Source organism: Ipomoea triloba, chromosome 2, assembly GCF_003576645.1.
Source record: "Ipomoea triloba cultivar NCNSP0323 chromosome 2, ASM357664v1".
Taxonomy (NCBI): Eukaryota; Viridiplantae; Streptophyta; class Magnoliopsida; order Solanales; family Convolvulaceae; genus Ipomoea; species Ipomoea triloba.
The window spans coordinates 26,793,246-26,810,057 of NC_044917.1; the positions used below are offsets into that span (position 1 = coordinate 26,793,246).

General features: G+C 40.6%; 2 protein-coding genes across 2 annotated transcripts; one reads left to right on the top strand and one right to left on the bottom strand.

Annotated features, from left to right (window-relative positions):
- The first annotated feature begins 5,119 nt into the window (after nt 1-5,119).
- On the top strand, nt 5,120-8,568 carry LOC116006565 (probable sulfate transporter 3.4). The gene is made up of 9 exons (XM_031247000.1): nt 5,120-5,595; nt 5,701-5,911; nt 6,320-6,491; nt 6,591-6,656; nt 6,775-6,888; nt 7,020-7,263; nt 7,334-7,620; nt 7,715-7,905; nt 8,018-8,568. Exons 1-9 carry the CDS (start codon nt 5,187-5,189, stop codon nt 8,346-8,348), a joined length of 2,025 nt encoding a protein of 674 aa, XP_031102860.1. The 5' UTR covers nt 5,120-5,186; the 3' UTR covers nt 8,349-8,568.
- On the bottom strand, nt 8,432-11,306 carry LOC116006576 (protein SYS1 homolog). Its single transcript, XM_031247011.1, has 3 exons — nt 10,770-11,306; nt 9,618-9,844; nt 8,432-8,876 (listed from the first exon to the last, which is right to left on the bottom strand). Exons 1-3 carry the CDS (start codon nt 10,991-10,993, stop codon nt 8,869-8,871), a joined length of 459 nt encoding a protein of 152 aa, XP_031102871.1. The 5' UTR covers nt 10,994-11,306; the 3' UTR covers nt 8,432-8,868.
- Between the last annotated feature and the right edge of the window lie 5,506 nt (nt 11,307-16,812).

Below are 16,812 nucleotides of genomic sequence, written 5' to 3' on the forward strand. Positions count from 1 at the left end.
GACTTGTTCCTAGAAAAGTGCAATACCCCGTAGTTGAGCGTCGTGTGGTTGGACATGAAGCCCAATCGGCATCACAGTAGACATGTAACTTTAAAGAGCTATGTGTCGATAACAGAATGCCAAGATCTGGTGATCTTTTGATATAACGTACAACCCTAAGCGCAGCTTGCCAATGCATGTCACGTGGTGCAGACATAAATTGCGAAAGGAGATTAACTGCATAAGTGATGCCTGGCCGAGTGACTGTGAGATAGAGGAGGCGACCAACGAGTCGTCTATATATGGAAGGGTCTGCAAGAAGTTCACCTGTGTTCGGAGTGAGTTGATGACTAACCTCTATAGGAGTTGAAGCGGGTTTACAAGCTAACATTCCCGTATCTGCGAGAATTTCAAGGGCATATTTCCTTTGATTCAAAAAAATTCCAGCAGAGGAACGTGCAACTTCTATCCCAAGGAAGTACTTTAATGATCCCAAGTCCTTGAGTTGAAATTTGTTCGCTAGGTATTGCTTGAGGATAGAAATGATGGTCGGATCATTACCTGTGATAACAATATCATCAACATAAACAAGCAAGATAGTTAGAAAATTTCCACGTTTGTAAGTGAACATGGAATAATCTGCTTTAGATTGTATGAAATCGACGCTGGTGAGGGATGTAGAAAAGGTCGTGAACCATGATCGTGATGCTTGTTTGAGCCCGTAAAGAGATTTATGGAGACGACAAACTCGATTCTCCCCCTTTCTCCTAAAACCTGGAGGGACTTGCATATAGACTTCTTCATGAAGTGTTCCATGAAGGAAGGCATTAGAGACGTCAAGTTGATGAGTAGCCCATCCTCGGATGGCTGCGATGCTAAGAACTGTACGGACTGTGACAAGCTTTGTGACAGGAGCAAAGACATCGGTAAAATCAAATCCTTCTAGCTGAGAGTATCCTTTTGCTACCAAGCGGGCTTTGTATCGCTCAACAGAACCATCAGGTTTGTATTTGATACGGTAAACCCATCGGCATCCAATAGCAGACTTACCAGGCGGTAGAGTTGTCAAAGACCAAGTATTGTTAGCTTCTAGAGCACGTATTTCTTCTTGCATAGCTATTTTCCACTTAGGGTCAGTTTGTGCAGCAGAGAAAGATGATGGCTCAGATTCTTTGGTGATATTGTTAATGAAGCAAATGTGACTGGGATTGCATGCTTTGGAGTCAAGAAAATGAGAAATGGGATATTGTGGTGTTGTAGACATGTTGCATATATAGCTAGAAAGGTAATTGGGAGGTTTATGTTGCCTTTGAGACCGTCGAAGAGGGATTGGTGGTGGAGAATTGGAGCATGGTTGTGCATGTATGGGTGAGTTAGTTATGGAATGATTGCTTTCAGGGAAAGGTGTTTCTGGAACAGTAGGTATATGTGTGGTAGGAGTAGTGTGTTCATTAAGGTGTACAGGAACTGGTGTGTTTGGTGCTTCAATGGATGGTATAGGTAGTGGTAATATGGGGTTAGGAGTTGATTGTGTAGCTAAAACAGGTTCATCTTTTAAAGGAAAAATATTCTCATAAAATATAACATCTCGACTCACAAAAACTTTATGAGAGCTAAGGTCATATAACCTATAGGCCTTTTGACCTTGAGGATAACCAAGGAAAATGCAACGCTTTGCTCTAGGATCAAACTTATTAGGGTGATTTTGTATGGTAGATGCATAACATAGGCAACCAAAAGCACGTAAGGTAGTAAAATCAGGGGAATGTCCAAACAGGACTTCAAAAGGAGTTTTATTTTGCAAGACAGGGGTAGGGGTACGATTGATAAGATAAGTAGCAGTTAAAACACAATCACCCCAAAATTTAAGGGGTAGTCCTGCTTGAAAGCGCAGAGCACGTGCCACATTAAGAAGATGACGGTGCTTGCGTTCAACAACCCCATTTTGTTGGGGTGTGCTAGGACAACTGGATTGTTGCAAAATTCCATATTGAAGTAAGATATTTTGAAAATCTATTTTTGTGAACTCAGAACCATTGTCAGAACGAAAAGTTTTAACGCATGTATTAAAATGATTCTTAACATATGCTAAGAAACGAACAAGCAACAAAAAAACATCAGATTTATATTTCATCATAAAAATCCAAGTAGCTCTAGAATAATCATCAACGATAGTTAAAAAATAATGATGTCCAGTCCGGGTGGGAATAGAATACTTACCCCAAATGTCAACATGAATTAAATCAAAACAAGCGTTAGTTGAAGTATGACTTATAGGAAAAGATAAACGTGTCTGTTTGGACATATGACAAATATCACAAGGATCTTTAAAATCAGAACAACCTAGTGTAGAAATTAAATATTTAAAAACTGAATGAGATGGATGACCAAAACGAGAATGCCATGTATTGGAAGTGATGGTGGTTAATGCAGTGGATTGCGATGTATCACTAAAGAAATATAAGCCATTGCGTTCATGGCCCCGACCAATCTCCATCTTCGTTGAAAGGTCCTGAAACACGCAATAATTAGGAAAGAAAATGACAGTGCAATTTGAATCTTTTGTCAATTTTTGCACAGATAGCAAATTAAATTTAAAAGTAGGGACATATAAAACATCACTCAGATTAATATTAGGGGATATACGAGCATGTCCAATACCACATACAGGAATTGCATTACCAGTAGGAACAGATATATTTGTCACAATATTATTATATTTAGGCAATTCAGTAAAAATAGAAAGATTGAAACAAACATGATCAGTAGCACCTGTGTCAATAACCCATTCATTTGAAATATTTAAAATAGAAGTTAAAGCTATAGACTTACCAACAAGGTTTGCTTTAGGCTCCTTTACCTCTTGTAGCAATCGGAGTAATTGTTGAAGTGATTCAGATGGAATAGGCGAGCTTGACTGTGCCGTCACATGTTGACTATTAGTATTTCCCTTTTTGTAGAATTTGTGCCCGGGAGGATACCCGTGAAGCTTGTAGCAAACTTGTTGAGTATGACCAAGCGTCCCGCAATGAGCACACCGGGGTCGTGGTCGATTGTTACCTGGACGAGATGTGGAGAATGATGCATGTGCCTTGTTTGTAGAAGATTGATTGGCAGCGGCAATAAACTGAGGCACATAGGATGTATGAGATTGCAACGAGGCTGGTGTATTAATATCAATTCGGGCTGCCTGAAGAGCCGAATGATCCAGTGGATGTCCGTAACTTTCGGTTTGTACACGTTGTGATTCATCTTGCAGCAACAATGAGTAAGCATTTTTAACAGTAGGAAGTTTACCATTAAGCAATAGTTGGCTCCGTGGTTGAGCGAAAGTTTCTCGGAGGCCCATGAGAAATTGCATCAGTCGGCGACGCTCCATTTGTGCAACGTATTCCTGGCGAGCGGAGCACGAACATTTAGGTGGAGGATCCAGCAAGTTTAATTCGTCCCAAAGTGCACTCAAATGATTATGGTAGTCTGCTATGGATGCATCACGTTGGGAAAAAGTTGCTATACGTTTTTCAATTTCATAGATGCGAGGTCCATTCGCGGTAGAAAAACGTTCTTGTAAATCTGTCCAAGCGGAGGCCGCATCAGTGGCATATAGGACTGTGTTAGCCAGGGACGAGTGTATTGAATTTAGGATCCATGACATCACCATGTTGTTCACCCGGTGCCAACGAGCGTGATCGGGATGGGCAACATCTGGCATGGGAAGGGATCCGTCAACAAAGCAAAACTTGTTGCGGCCTTTAAGGGCCATTGTCATTACCCGTGCCCAAGGATTGTAGTTATCAATGCCCGTGAGAACATTTCCAACAAGCGCGGTGCCCGTACCATCAGAAGAGTGGAGATAGTATGGATTTTCGGCATCAAAAGGGACGGTGAAGGACTGTCGTTGAATGGCAGAACCATGACCAGTGTTGATGATGGATTCATCCTGATTACTAGATGCATGGAGAGGGTCTGTAGGTGTTGTTGTAGCCATCTTTGTAGAATGGAATGTAGTGCCAAAAGAAAATCATCAAAGATGAAGAAGCATTGATCAATGAAAACCTTCTGATACCATGTAAGATTTGATCTATACGTATGAATACATGGCTATGAAGTAAGAATAATATATTAACTGATGTACATGTATATTGACTTGCTGTAAACAAAGGATTACATAGTATATATATACACATTAGTTTAACGGTAAAATAAATAGAAAAGGTAGGAATATATATAATAAAGCTATTTACCTAAAATATACTCTAATAGTTTGGAAATAATATAACTAAATATATACATAATTGATATATAAAATATTCTTCTACAATTATGGATGAAATTATGTGTGTTTCTTATTTAGGAAATAAGAAAAAAAAATGTTTTTCAAAATTTTTATGAAGTTTATTTGAAAAAGTATTATCCAAATAGAGAACAATTTATTTGGAATAATTTTTCAATTTTTAAAAATGGAAACGGTGTAAGTAACATTTTTCATTCCTTAATTTTCTATTTAAAAAAATATATATATATATATATCAAATTATTCCGATCCATGTCTCATTTTGTTTGTGTAATTTAATTAAAAAACTTGACTAAAATTATTTATAATTCAATTTTTTTGTAACATTTAATTTAGTATTAAGGTATAAATAATTAAAACATCAAAAGTAATATTAAATACAAAAATTATGAAAAATGTTTTTTAAAAATAACTAAAGAAAGAAGGATTAAGTTTGTAATAAATAGTAAAGTAATAAATATAATGGGTAACAACTACTACATAGTGTGATGACACATTTTTAAATAGGTGATTACATGATTGAACCTAGTGTTTAATATCTTTTCAATAATTATTTTTAAATATTTAATAGTACTTTTGACGTAAAATTTAAATATATAAATTCTATATACTAATATAATATTATAAAAAATAATATAAGTCAAACCTCGGTAATTGAAGAAGAGATGATGAGACATTACAAGTCCAATATAGTAAAAAGTAAATGATATTCTATAATAGAAAAGAAAAGAAAGAGGAGAGAGAGAGAGAGGGAGAGGAATAGTACGTAGTGTTGGGGTTTGGCCTATAAATGGGAAGAACCTCCTTCGATCAATTCCATCCAACGACAACCTGAAAACCCTTTCTTCTTTCTTCTTTCTTGAAACCATTATATATTCACTTTACATACATACACCCGGGCAGGTAGCCATATATGGGGATAAACTCTAATAACAGGGTGGAGGATTTTTGCGAGGAGCATGCAAATGCAAATGCATGCAACGACGCCGTCTTAAGCATCCCCAACGACGTCGTGGCGCAACCGCTGGAAATGCACAAAGTTTGCATGCCGCCGCACAGAAGCACCGTCCAGAAACTGCGGCAGAGAGTGGGAGAGATCTTCTTCCCGGATAATCCTGTCCACAGGTTCAAGAACCAAACGTGGGTTAAGAAGTTGGTTCTTTGTGTGCAGTTTTTGTTCCCGGTTCTGGAGTGGGGCCCAAATTACAGCCTTACCCTTCTCCGGGCAGACCTCGTGTCCGGTCTCACCATCGCTAGCCTCGCTATCCCTCAGGGCATCAGCTACGCTAAACTCGCAAATTTGCCGCCTATTATCGGACTCTGTAAGTATTAATCATTTACTCTGATCTGTAAGTATATATTTTTCATTTTTTATATATATATATATGTTTGGTGGTCACCCGGATACATGTATGGGCGGCGCGCAGATTCCAGTTTTGTCCCGCCGTTGATATATTCAGTTCTTGGGAGTTCCCGACATCTGGCGGTGGGGCCGGTATCCATAGCTTCTCTTGTGATGGGCACAATGCTTAGCGAGGCGGATGTTCCTTACGCTCAACACCCCACCCTTTACCTTCAATTGGCTTTCACTGCCACATTTGTCGCCGGAATTTTTCAAGCTTCTTTGGGTTTCTTCAGGTATTTTTTTTTTATATTTATTATAAAATCTATACTCTCCAATCCTCTCTTTATTATATCTTTAACAAATCATGGGACAACCCAAGTTGATGAGATATTAACTTGATAATAACTACAAAGTTCTAATTAAATTCAACTCTGAGTAGGAATAACTTATTAACCTCTTGTACTATAGTCTTTTATTAGCTAGAGTCAACAAGCTGTTGCACATCAATAGTGAATACACTACGCTTTTACTTGCAGCAAGAACCATAAAATTCCTTTTATATTTTATATTTTTGTAAAGGTAGTGGTATAGAAAGGTGATGAAGATAATTCCACTAACATATATACCATCGATCCGATCAGGGTTTTAATTTTAAAAATAAAAATTTATGGACTGGAATGGAATTTTGTGGGCGCATGCAGGTTAGGATTCATAATAGATTTTCTATCAAAGGCAACTCTGGTTGGGTTCATGGGTGGAGCAGCAGTTATTGTTTCTTTGCAACAACTGAAAGGGTTGCTTGGGATTGTCCACTTCACTAACAAGATGCAAATTCTTCCTGTTTTGTCCTCTGTTTTCCATCACACACATGAGGTAAATAAATATCATGATTGGATTAATTTGTATACTACTTACTAATGTTAGTTAGTTAGTTGGTATTGATGATAGGATGTTTGTTTAATATAATTTCAGTGGTCTTGGCAAACTATTGTGATGGGTTTGTTTTTTCTCATCTTCCTGTTGATAGCAAGGCACACTGTGAGTCCATCTGCAAATCCCCTAGCTTCTTCCTAAACTAATACATTACTCAGCTAGCTAGCTTGCTTATGTATATACATATATGGTTTTAATTAATTAATTAATATATATAATGCAGAGCATGAGGAAACCGAAATTGTTTTGGATTTCAGCAGCTGCACCGCTAGCATCAGTTATGCTGTCAACTGCCATAGTTGCAATTCTCAAGTCAAAGGCGCACGGGATTCAGACTGTAAGCAATATATATATATATATATGCTTAGCTTGCTACAGAAACAGAAACACCCTTAGCTAGCTAGCTAGCTTTGGCCTTTAATGCATGCTAGCCTGTGATACAAAGGTTATTTGCTTTAATTTGTGCAGATTGGGCACCTGGCAAAGGGTCTGAATCCACCTTCCGCGAATATGTTGTACTTCCATGGCTCTTATCTGGCGCTTGCCATCAAGACTGGCATTGTAACTGGAATCTTATCTCTCACTGAAGGAATTGCAGTAGGCAGGACATTTGCCTCTTTGAAAAACTACCAAGTTGATGGCAACAAAGAAATGATGGCTATTGGTCTCATGAACATCGCTGGTTCATGTTCTTCCTGCTATGTTACAACAGGTACCTCAAATTCACACTTCACCACACACAGATATTCACAACTTACTCACTCTAACTTATTTGCCCGCAGGATCATTTTCGCGCTCTGCTGTCAACTACAATGCTGGAGCACAGACAGTGGTGTCCAACATAATTATGGCAACAGCTGTGCTCATCACCCTGTTGTTTCTCATGCCGCTGTTCTATTACACCCCCAACCTCATCTTAGCAGCGATTATCATCACTGCCGTGATTGGGCTAATTGATTATCAGGCTGCTTTTCGGCTTTGGAAAGTAGACAAACTTGATTTCCTGGCTTGCATGTGCTCCTTTTTTGGTGTTCTTTTCATCTCAGTGCCTCTTGGGCTAGCCATTGCAGTAAACTTCTCCTCCTCCTCTATACTCTCAAATCTCAATCCCCAACACGAATCACTAGGATTCTTATAATAAGAATAATATTTTTTTCTTTTAGGTTGGAGTTTCAGTGTTCAAGATTCTGTTGAATGTTACAAGACCAAACACTTGTGTTCTGGGAAACATTCCTGGAACTCAAGTATATCAAAGCCTAAACAGATACAGAACAGCAACTAGGATTCCCTCTTTTATTGTACTCTCAGTGGAGGCTCCTATCTATTTTGCAAATTCAACCTACTTGCAAGAAAGGTAAGTTTAGGTTTAAATCTTCGAGCGAGTAATATAATATATATAATTGATGAGTGAGTGAGTGTACAAGTACAAGCTAGTATGATGATAATTGATAATCAAATGACTGCAGACTACTGAGATGGATCCGGGAAGAGGAAGAGAGGGCCATAGACAATAACGAAAGTGCAATCAAATGCGTAGTCATAGACATGTCAGCTGTGACAGCCATAGACACAAGTGGTATAGATACAGTTCGTGAACTGAGAAAAGTGTTGGAGAGGAGGTCGCTTAAGCTTGTATTGGTAAACCCTTTGGCGAGTGTTATGGAAAAATTGCATAGGTCCAACGTTCTGGAAGAGCTTGGCTTTAGCGGATTATATTTGACAGTTGCAGAGGCTATCGCTGACATCTCTAACTCTAATGGGAAGCCTTATCAACCTGAACCTTCGGACGAATTTTAGTTGGATAAGAGTTATAAATCCTTCCTAAAGCTCTGATCTTCATATAAGAGAAGAGGTTTTGATGTTTAGAAGAACTAGACAAGTTGTAACTGTTGACAATGAAAGTAATATGTAATTCTGAGCAAAGGGCAATTGCCAATTGGAGTTTACAACACATAACTCCAAAACTTGCAGCAAGGCATCAAAAAACATATAATACTTCCTAAGTACTTGAAATCTATCCACAGTTTGCAGGAAAGAATAGTGCTACTTTAAAATAAACCTTTCCCAACATTCTCTAACTGTATTCAAATGTCTATTCTCTAATTCGTCGCACACACTTTCTTTTTCCTCCTCTTTAACCAAGTGTGGTCTTATGCTTTGACACAGCCTTCCGGTGCAGTGTGGAAAACATATCATGTACAAAAGCTGCAAAACATTTCACAAGCTTCATGCAGGATCATCTCCATTGGAAACAAAAGCTGCCAGCACAAACTAAACATGTAATTTGTTCATTGCCTGTGAGTGAACACCTATGGAATCAAACGTCTGCATGGATTCAAAAAGTTAGACATCAGAGCTAGGAAAATAATACGGAGTACTACATTTCACCAACTCATGGTTACACATCATTCACATCCAACCAACCTTCTACTGAAATGCACAAGCTTTAAAGACAAGCCATTCCAGTGATGGTGAATACTGAATACTTAGTTATAACACCACCAAAGATGTCGAATTTTATTTAAATATTTGGTCAATGGAAAGTTGTTACTATAAAGAGTTTTGCCTTTGAATGGTTACAAAGTAAGATGACAGAACACATTCAAATTGTCATTGAGGTTTATTACAGGGCATACCACACTATTGAGTGTACCAGATATTGCCTCAAATGTGCTTACTATTAGCTATTATTATCTCTATAGATATTTTACTTGATAAATTCCTTAAGTTCATCAGTCTCCAAAGAGGGGGAAAATTTTTTACTTTATATAGTACTCTGTATTTATCTCATAGTTAAAGACAAAGTATAACTGCAGATTGAAATATTCTCAACACTAAAGCACTACCATTCAAACTCCTGCCAAATCAGTAAGAACAAAAGCATTACCCAAGTACATATTTCTGAAGGGAAATTAGATAGATATGCTGGTATTGCAACATTTTTCTTTTGAGGCAGGGTTGGGAGGTCATCTTGATGTTCATCTTGTTTATATCAATTGAAGTGAAAACATAAAATAATCTCACAAAATGTGTAGTTGTATGCATGAGTACAAAAAAGGCCCTTACTTGGACGGTATCTTGATATTGGAATTTCTCGCAATTCACGCTTTATGCACAGGTATTCACCTAACAAGGCCATTATTGCAAACCCAGTAACATTCACAACCCACCATGCTAATGAGGAAGGCCAACCCCCATACACAATGCATATAAAAAGATGAAGGATGTATAAGGTGGCAGAAAAATCCAAGCACTTCTTTGCTCTCTCAATCAGATAAACTAAGAAGCCAGCCCTGCTTTGGGGAAGAGGAAAGGAATGAATTATGAAGGTTAAGACATTAGTTTTAAAAACATTATCATTTAACATACTCCAGTTTAAAATTCAGTATGAACTATAATACCTTAAAAGTTTGTAAAATCAAACAAGTATAAGATGCATGATTAAAAGAAAAGAGAATTTAACCAGGTATCAAACAACTAAGTTGGCTTCCTAGTAACTTTTAGCAAATTCCAACTCAAACACTTGCACAGAGAAACCCAAAAATAAAAGAAGAGAGAGAGATAAAGGAGGGATAAATAAGAAATCAAATCAAGAGAGCTCAAATAAATGTGTGAGACTCGAACAGATAAAACTCACAACACACAACTTCTCATTGCCATCTCATCTAATGCAAAGCATCTGAGAAATATTCAAATGAAGAAAGGGAAATCTAAAGGCCTAATTCCTCACAGACAAGAATAATTAGTTCTCAACTTCTCATTACAACCACATATATCAGGAGTACACTAATAGCCTACCCTAGCCTCTCATGGACACATTTTTCTCTCTAGTTGGAATGCTAATAAGCAAAGCTAAGGAAGAAGTTATCAAATAAGGAGAAAAATGTTAAAGCAAAGGGAAAAGATAGAGTGATCAAGTCATAGATCCAATCAAATAAAGCATCAAAACTAAAATGTGCCTTTTCCACATAAAACCATACTCAATTGTACAGAATTCTCTAAAAGCATCATATTTTGAGTGATTATTTCCAGTTTACTAATATCATGACTAGCTCAACTTATATGTGAACCTAGAGGAGAAGCTCTAGAACATCATAAATAAGTCACAGTACATTAAATCTATAACTGCAGCCGCCATTATATCAATCAAAAAACTTAAATTAAGCACACAACACGACTCTTCAAATGGTCCAACACTAGATAAAGTCGAAAGCTTACCCCACAATTGAGCTTAGAATAAACGAAGCAATGACACACCAGCCGGTGACAGTGGCGGCAGTAATACTGGCGTAATCAAAGAAATACACAAGACTCATTCGGGAGACTCGAGTTCCGACTAGAACACCCATGAATATCCCCAGAATCAAGTAGTAGAGGCACTGAAGGCACACGATTTGTGCAACAATGAGCCAAGGATCCCACACCACCGATCCATAGAACATCTCTACTCAACAACTCAAAAATTTATCCCCTAAATATTAGGAAACCTAGTTCTTCACAAAATTGAATCGAAATTGGAAATTGAGATCACATGAAACGGAAACCCTAACAGAGAATTGAAGAAGCTGATGGAAATGTGAATTTTAGAAGCCTTCCACAAATAGATTGCGCAGTTAGTGAGATTTAACCGACGAAGGAAGAATATTGGCACAGAAAAATCAAAAAGAAATACAAAGATGTGAAGATGACAGCTAATGGCAACCGATGGATCGCATCGACGGCCTCCGGTTTCACATCACCGCAGAAACTCTTTTTAATTTTGTTGTTATTTTCACTTTTTACTCTCTACTTGAAATAATAATTCAAATATACGGACTACATAATTGTGTCAAACCATTAATAAATTATTAATTGAATTAATTACATTTTTTGTCCTAAATTTATAATAGGCAGTTCACCTTAAGTCTTTTTTTATTAGAACATTCACTTTTGGTCCTAATATTATTGTGACATGACCATTGTTGGTCCTTTATCAACAAAACAGGTTAAATATTATTAAATTTAAGGACGTTTCGGTCTTCAATTATGAATATTTTTTTTAAAATAAATACAAAAAATATAGCGGTTCAAAATACTTTATTAAAAAAAAAGATTGAAATGCCTTTGCATTTAACGATATTTCGACAATTTTGTTGATGAAGGACTAAATATGATCATGCCGCAATAATACTTGGATCAAATGAGTATGTTTTAATAAAAAAGGACTAAAAGTAGATTGTCACGTATAAATCTAGGACCAAAAATAGAATTAACTCATTATTAAATTTACTCCGTACTAACAACTTATATTGAAAATTGTATTTTTCATCCCTAAGTTATAAGATAATTGTAGAATTCGTCCCTAAGTGTTGGTCGTACTCACTTTTCGTCCTTAAGTTATCATTGACATTGCATTTTTCGTCTATTTACTAATAAAACATTAGGGACGAAATTTGTAATTTTAGTATAACCCAGGGACGAAAAGTGATCACAAAATGATGAAAAATGCAACGCCAATGATAACTTAAGGACAAAAAGTGAGCATGATCAACACTTAGAAACAAATTCTACAATTACCAATAACGTAGGGACAAAAAGTGTAATTTTTGCCAACTTCTACGAATGCCTTTTTTTTTTAGTACTACACTGGTTGTTATAATATAGTATATGTTCATGCCATTAAACCACAAAGTCATTGGCTTTACAAGTGCTTTTGATTGTAATGAAAATGAGTTTTACTACATGTAAATTTTATTTATATTTTCTCACTTTTACTACTTAATGTGATAATTGATTATTAATTATCTTCATTCTGTGAGTTTCAATAAAATTATTGATAGGATAAATACGCGAATACGTAACAGTAATGCTCGTAATCGGATACGGTCAAAGTACTCTTATTGATGAATGAACAGGTACAATAAGTTTATACCCTAGGGTAGCTCGGCTAACGTGACAGTGGGTTAGAGGCTTCCGAGCTACTTGACTATTATATAGAAAATAACCAAGAGTCCTCCTCATAACAATGTTGTATTTATAGGTTGTTAGGGGACAGGTACTGGCCCTACGGCTTGACGGTCGCGTGGTGGACATGCACCGGCCTAAAGGCAGGTCGCGTACTCAAAGGCCAAGTGTTGTGAGGTCACTAGCCTAGACCTTAGAAGGAACAAGCCAATGACCTATACTCGGCCCGGTCTATCCGAGTCTGCCCTAAAAAGGGCCTGGCTGGACTACCCTGCGGGCCATAGACCAGGGAATAAAGGTCGGATAGATCGGCCAAAGAAGATCAGTCAACGATGCAGATTGGGGGGTAACAATCCCTATCAACTAGCCCTCCTAGCCCGGTCTCCAACGATACTCGGAAGGAGGGGTCAGGGATGTTTACCCACTTTATCAGGCCCGGCCGCAGATGCGCCATAGCATCAATGCGGGGGATGACATTAGAGTGACGTATCGATGACCTTTAGCTCACGGACACGTGTCGAGCGTAGGGAGCTCCTCGAGACCGGCGCTAGGGTTTGGGAATCGAAACATCACGCTTGCCTCGTGCCCTCTATAAATTGTGGGCCTCACAACGAAATTCTTTTTACGATTTCATGCTATTGCAGACCGGAGCATCCCGATCTACTTGCCAGCCGCTGTGTCAGTTTACTCCCGTTTTGCCTATTCTTTCGATTAGCGAACACCGACCTTCATAGGTATGCCTCACCTAACCCTCAACCCTTTAGTTTGTTAATTTAGAGTAGGCTCATGCGCAGGCTTTAATTTCTAGACTACCTTAAATTGAGACGCATTCCCTTACCTTTAAGGTGAAGATATGTCAAACTCTGACGGTCAGAATATTTCCGTTCAGGATTACGGCGGTTTGGTCGAGGTAGGTTTCTTCACGGTTTCTTCCTACGACTCTTACAGTCAGAAGATAGGCTCTTTCACGGTTTCTTCCTACGACTCGGTCATCTACGCGGTCGAGACGTACTTGGATGAACCGGTTGGGCCTTCCCAACCCGCTGATGATAGCCCGGGCGACCAGCCGACCTCCGCTACTGTAGAAGCCGAGTCCCGGCCTGTTATTGCCCCTCTAACACACGAAGATGTGGGGACTTTAGGTCGAGGTAAATTATCCCGGGCCAGGGCATGGCTAAATGATCTACCGCCAGATTTCTCTCCCCTGCGTCGGTTAGGAGAAAAATTTTGAATAGCGACGGGCTGGGCCAGCATACTAGTCTCCTTACCCGGGTCGAGATTGATGAGGTGGCCACCCTGTTGACCGGTCAGGTTGAATATAACGTATGTAGGTCATTAGGGAGCATAATCGAAAGGACGCAAGGAGATTGGTTCGGAATCCACTTGGACTCCCTCAAAGCTCCGCTCACCTTCCTTTTCCAAACCTTTGTATTGGGTTTTATCAAATACTATGGGGTTATGCCAGGGCATATCAGCCCCAATGGCCATCGGATCTTGGCCTGTTACCCTCAGATCTGCAAACGGCACGGCCTTCTATGCACCATGGAGCTATTCCGCTTTGTCTTTTTAGTCCGGCTCTTGTCCCCTAAGCACGAGGGTGGTTTCTTGTGCATTCAGTCTCGGGGTCACTTATGCACCATTGCCGACATTTCAGACAACAATAAAGGGTGGAAAGATCAGGTCTTGTCGATCAAGTATCCATGGCCGCTTCCGATTCCACGCACATGGCCGACCCATGCTACAGACCACATCCGCCCTATCAAGACTCGGGCCTTCGGTGATGCGGCTGTTAAAATATCGGCCAAGACATATGACTATAAAATCTTTCGCACTATTGCGGAGTATGTCACGGCCAATCTCGATCCCCCCCGGTACGATCTCGACGATAAGTACATTTCCAAGAAGGCCATCATCACTATGGCAGTTGGTCATCTTACGCACGAGTCAAACTCGTAGGATGGAACCGTCCGATCATTGCTTCTTGAGTCTAACCGAATTATTTTTTCTTTGCAGCTACGAGGAGCTTCGCGGTTCCAGCGCGCCATCCTACCCCAGCGACCAAGATCAGCTTGGGCTCAAAGAAGGACGACTCCTCGAAACCGGGAGTCAAATAGGCCGAGCAATCCGTTCCATCCGGCCTGCCTCTCACGACCACCCGTCCAGTTAGCCGCGGGACCGAGGTGGAGACCACGTGGGTAACAGCCAAGCGGAGCAAGGAAAAGGTCTTAGAGGACGATGTCGATGAGGTTGCTCCTCTCAAGCGGCATCGCCGGAACAGCCCGGCCTCGATGACTCTTGTCATCGACGTCCTCCTAAAGCACGAGGACGATCATCCTGTCGCGCTACTGAGTAAAATCTGTGCAGTTGCTCCACCACATGAGCTTACAAACGGATGGTCGACTAACTTGGTCGGCGAGCGTATCGCCCGGGACTTGATGCAGGTAACTCGCACTCCGCTTGTTCTTGCTAAGGACTTGTATGCTAGCAGTCGTAACCCTTTTTGCTCTTGTCTCAGATGGCCTACTCGGCCGATATTTTTGTTTGGGCTCGAGAAGGGGACAAGATCCATCGGAAGAAGGTCACCCCGCTTAAGAAAGCTCTGGCCAAGAGGGATCGGACGCGAAGCTGAAAGACCAGGAACTTCAGCTGAAGACGGCCGATGAGGCGGTGAAGGCGGCCAACCTCCGTGCTGAGAATGCTGAGCTCATGCTCACGGATCCCGTTCTTTGGATGACCATGTCTGCAAGGACCTGAGGACGACAGAGGATTATTTTAGTGCATTCTCGAAGACCCAGGTTGGCGAGGGTTTAATGTATACCTACGGGACTTGGGCTTTCAATGGCAGGCGTCGGGCTATGCAGGGTGAAGTCCGGGCTACACTAGAGGCGGCCGTTGAAGAAGATGACTTTCCCAAGGTCTTGGGCGTACTGCCAGAAGACGTTCCAGACCTCGGGCGGGCCTCGGAACAAGTCTCTGGGTAGCCAAAGGGTGCCGAGTAGATTCCTTTGCTAGTTGTGGGAGCCCGACCCCGATGTGCCGGGTAAAACTAAGGAAACCAACTAACTTCAGCCCTCAGGCTTTTTTGTTATTTTATGAATAATTTTGCCTTGATTTCCGCTATAGCTCCCCCCCCCCCCTTTGTTTTTGCAAAGGTTTGAGGACCATTATGACCGGGCACCTTGCTCCCATCAATTTAAGGTCCAAGGATCGTTATGACCAGGCACCTTGCTCTTGGGATAGGTACCTTGCTCCAATCAATTAAAGGTCCTAGGACCGTTATGAGCGAGCACCTTGCTCCCGGGATAGGCACCTTGCTCCCATCAATTAAAGGTCCAAGGACCGTTATGACCGGGTACCTTGCTCCTGGAATGGACACCTTGCTCCCATCAATTTAAGGTCTGATGACCGTTATGACCGAGAACCTTGCTCCCGGGATGGGCACTTTGCTCCCATCAATTTAAGGTCCAAGGACCGTTATGACCGGGCACCTTACTCCTAGGATGGGCACCTTGCTCCCATCAATTTAAAGTCCGAGGACCGTTATGACTGGGCACCTTGCTCCCAGGATGGGCACCTTGTTCCCATCAATTAAAGGTCCAAGGACCGTCGTGACCGGGCACTAGGACACTCTTTTCTCAATAACACACTTCATTACATCAACAGAATGGGGATTACAACTCAGGTCGTTAGTGTCCTGCACATAACTTAGGAACGTGACCCACTTGTTTTACAATTACAAACATACTAACTCTAATGGTACAAATGAACTAGGTGTTGAGAATTCCAGATCCTGTCAACCGGCCTGCAAGTAGTGGTTTCTAATTTGTACGTCCCCAACCTTATGACCACCGAGATGACGTACGGGCCTTCCCAACTCTGAGCCAGCTTTCCTCTGTCGAGTGGTCGACTAGCCTTCTTCTCCCGAAGGACATAGTCTCCGACCTGGAAGTATCGAGGTCGGTTTTGAGCATCTGGTATTCCTCAATCCTTTTGGCCGCCAACTCTCTTCGTTCTTCCAGACAATCTAGGTCGGAAACCAACAAGGCATTGTTCTCCTCTTCATCGAAAGCTTTTTCTTGAGAGGTAGGGATCCAGGCCTCCATAGGTAACCGAGCCTCAGCCCCGTAGACTAGGGCAAACGGAGTCTCATTCGTAGCCTCGCGTGGAGTCGTCTGGTACGTCCAGAGGATGTAGGGTAGTTCGTTTGCCCAACTGCGGTCGGCCAAATGCAGCTTTTTCTTCAACCCCTCTAGGATAGTTCAGAGTATGGTGTTGATGAAGGTTTATGGAATCGGGTTTTCCTGCTAGCTTAGCTACC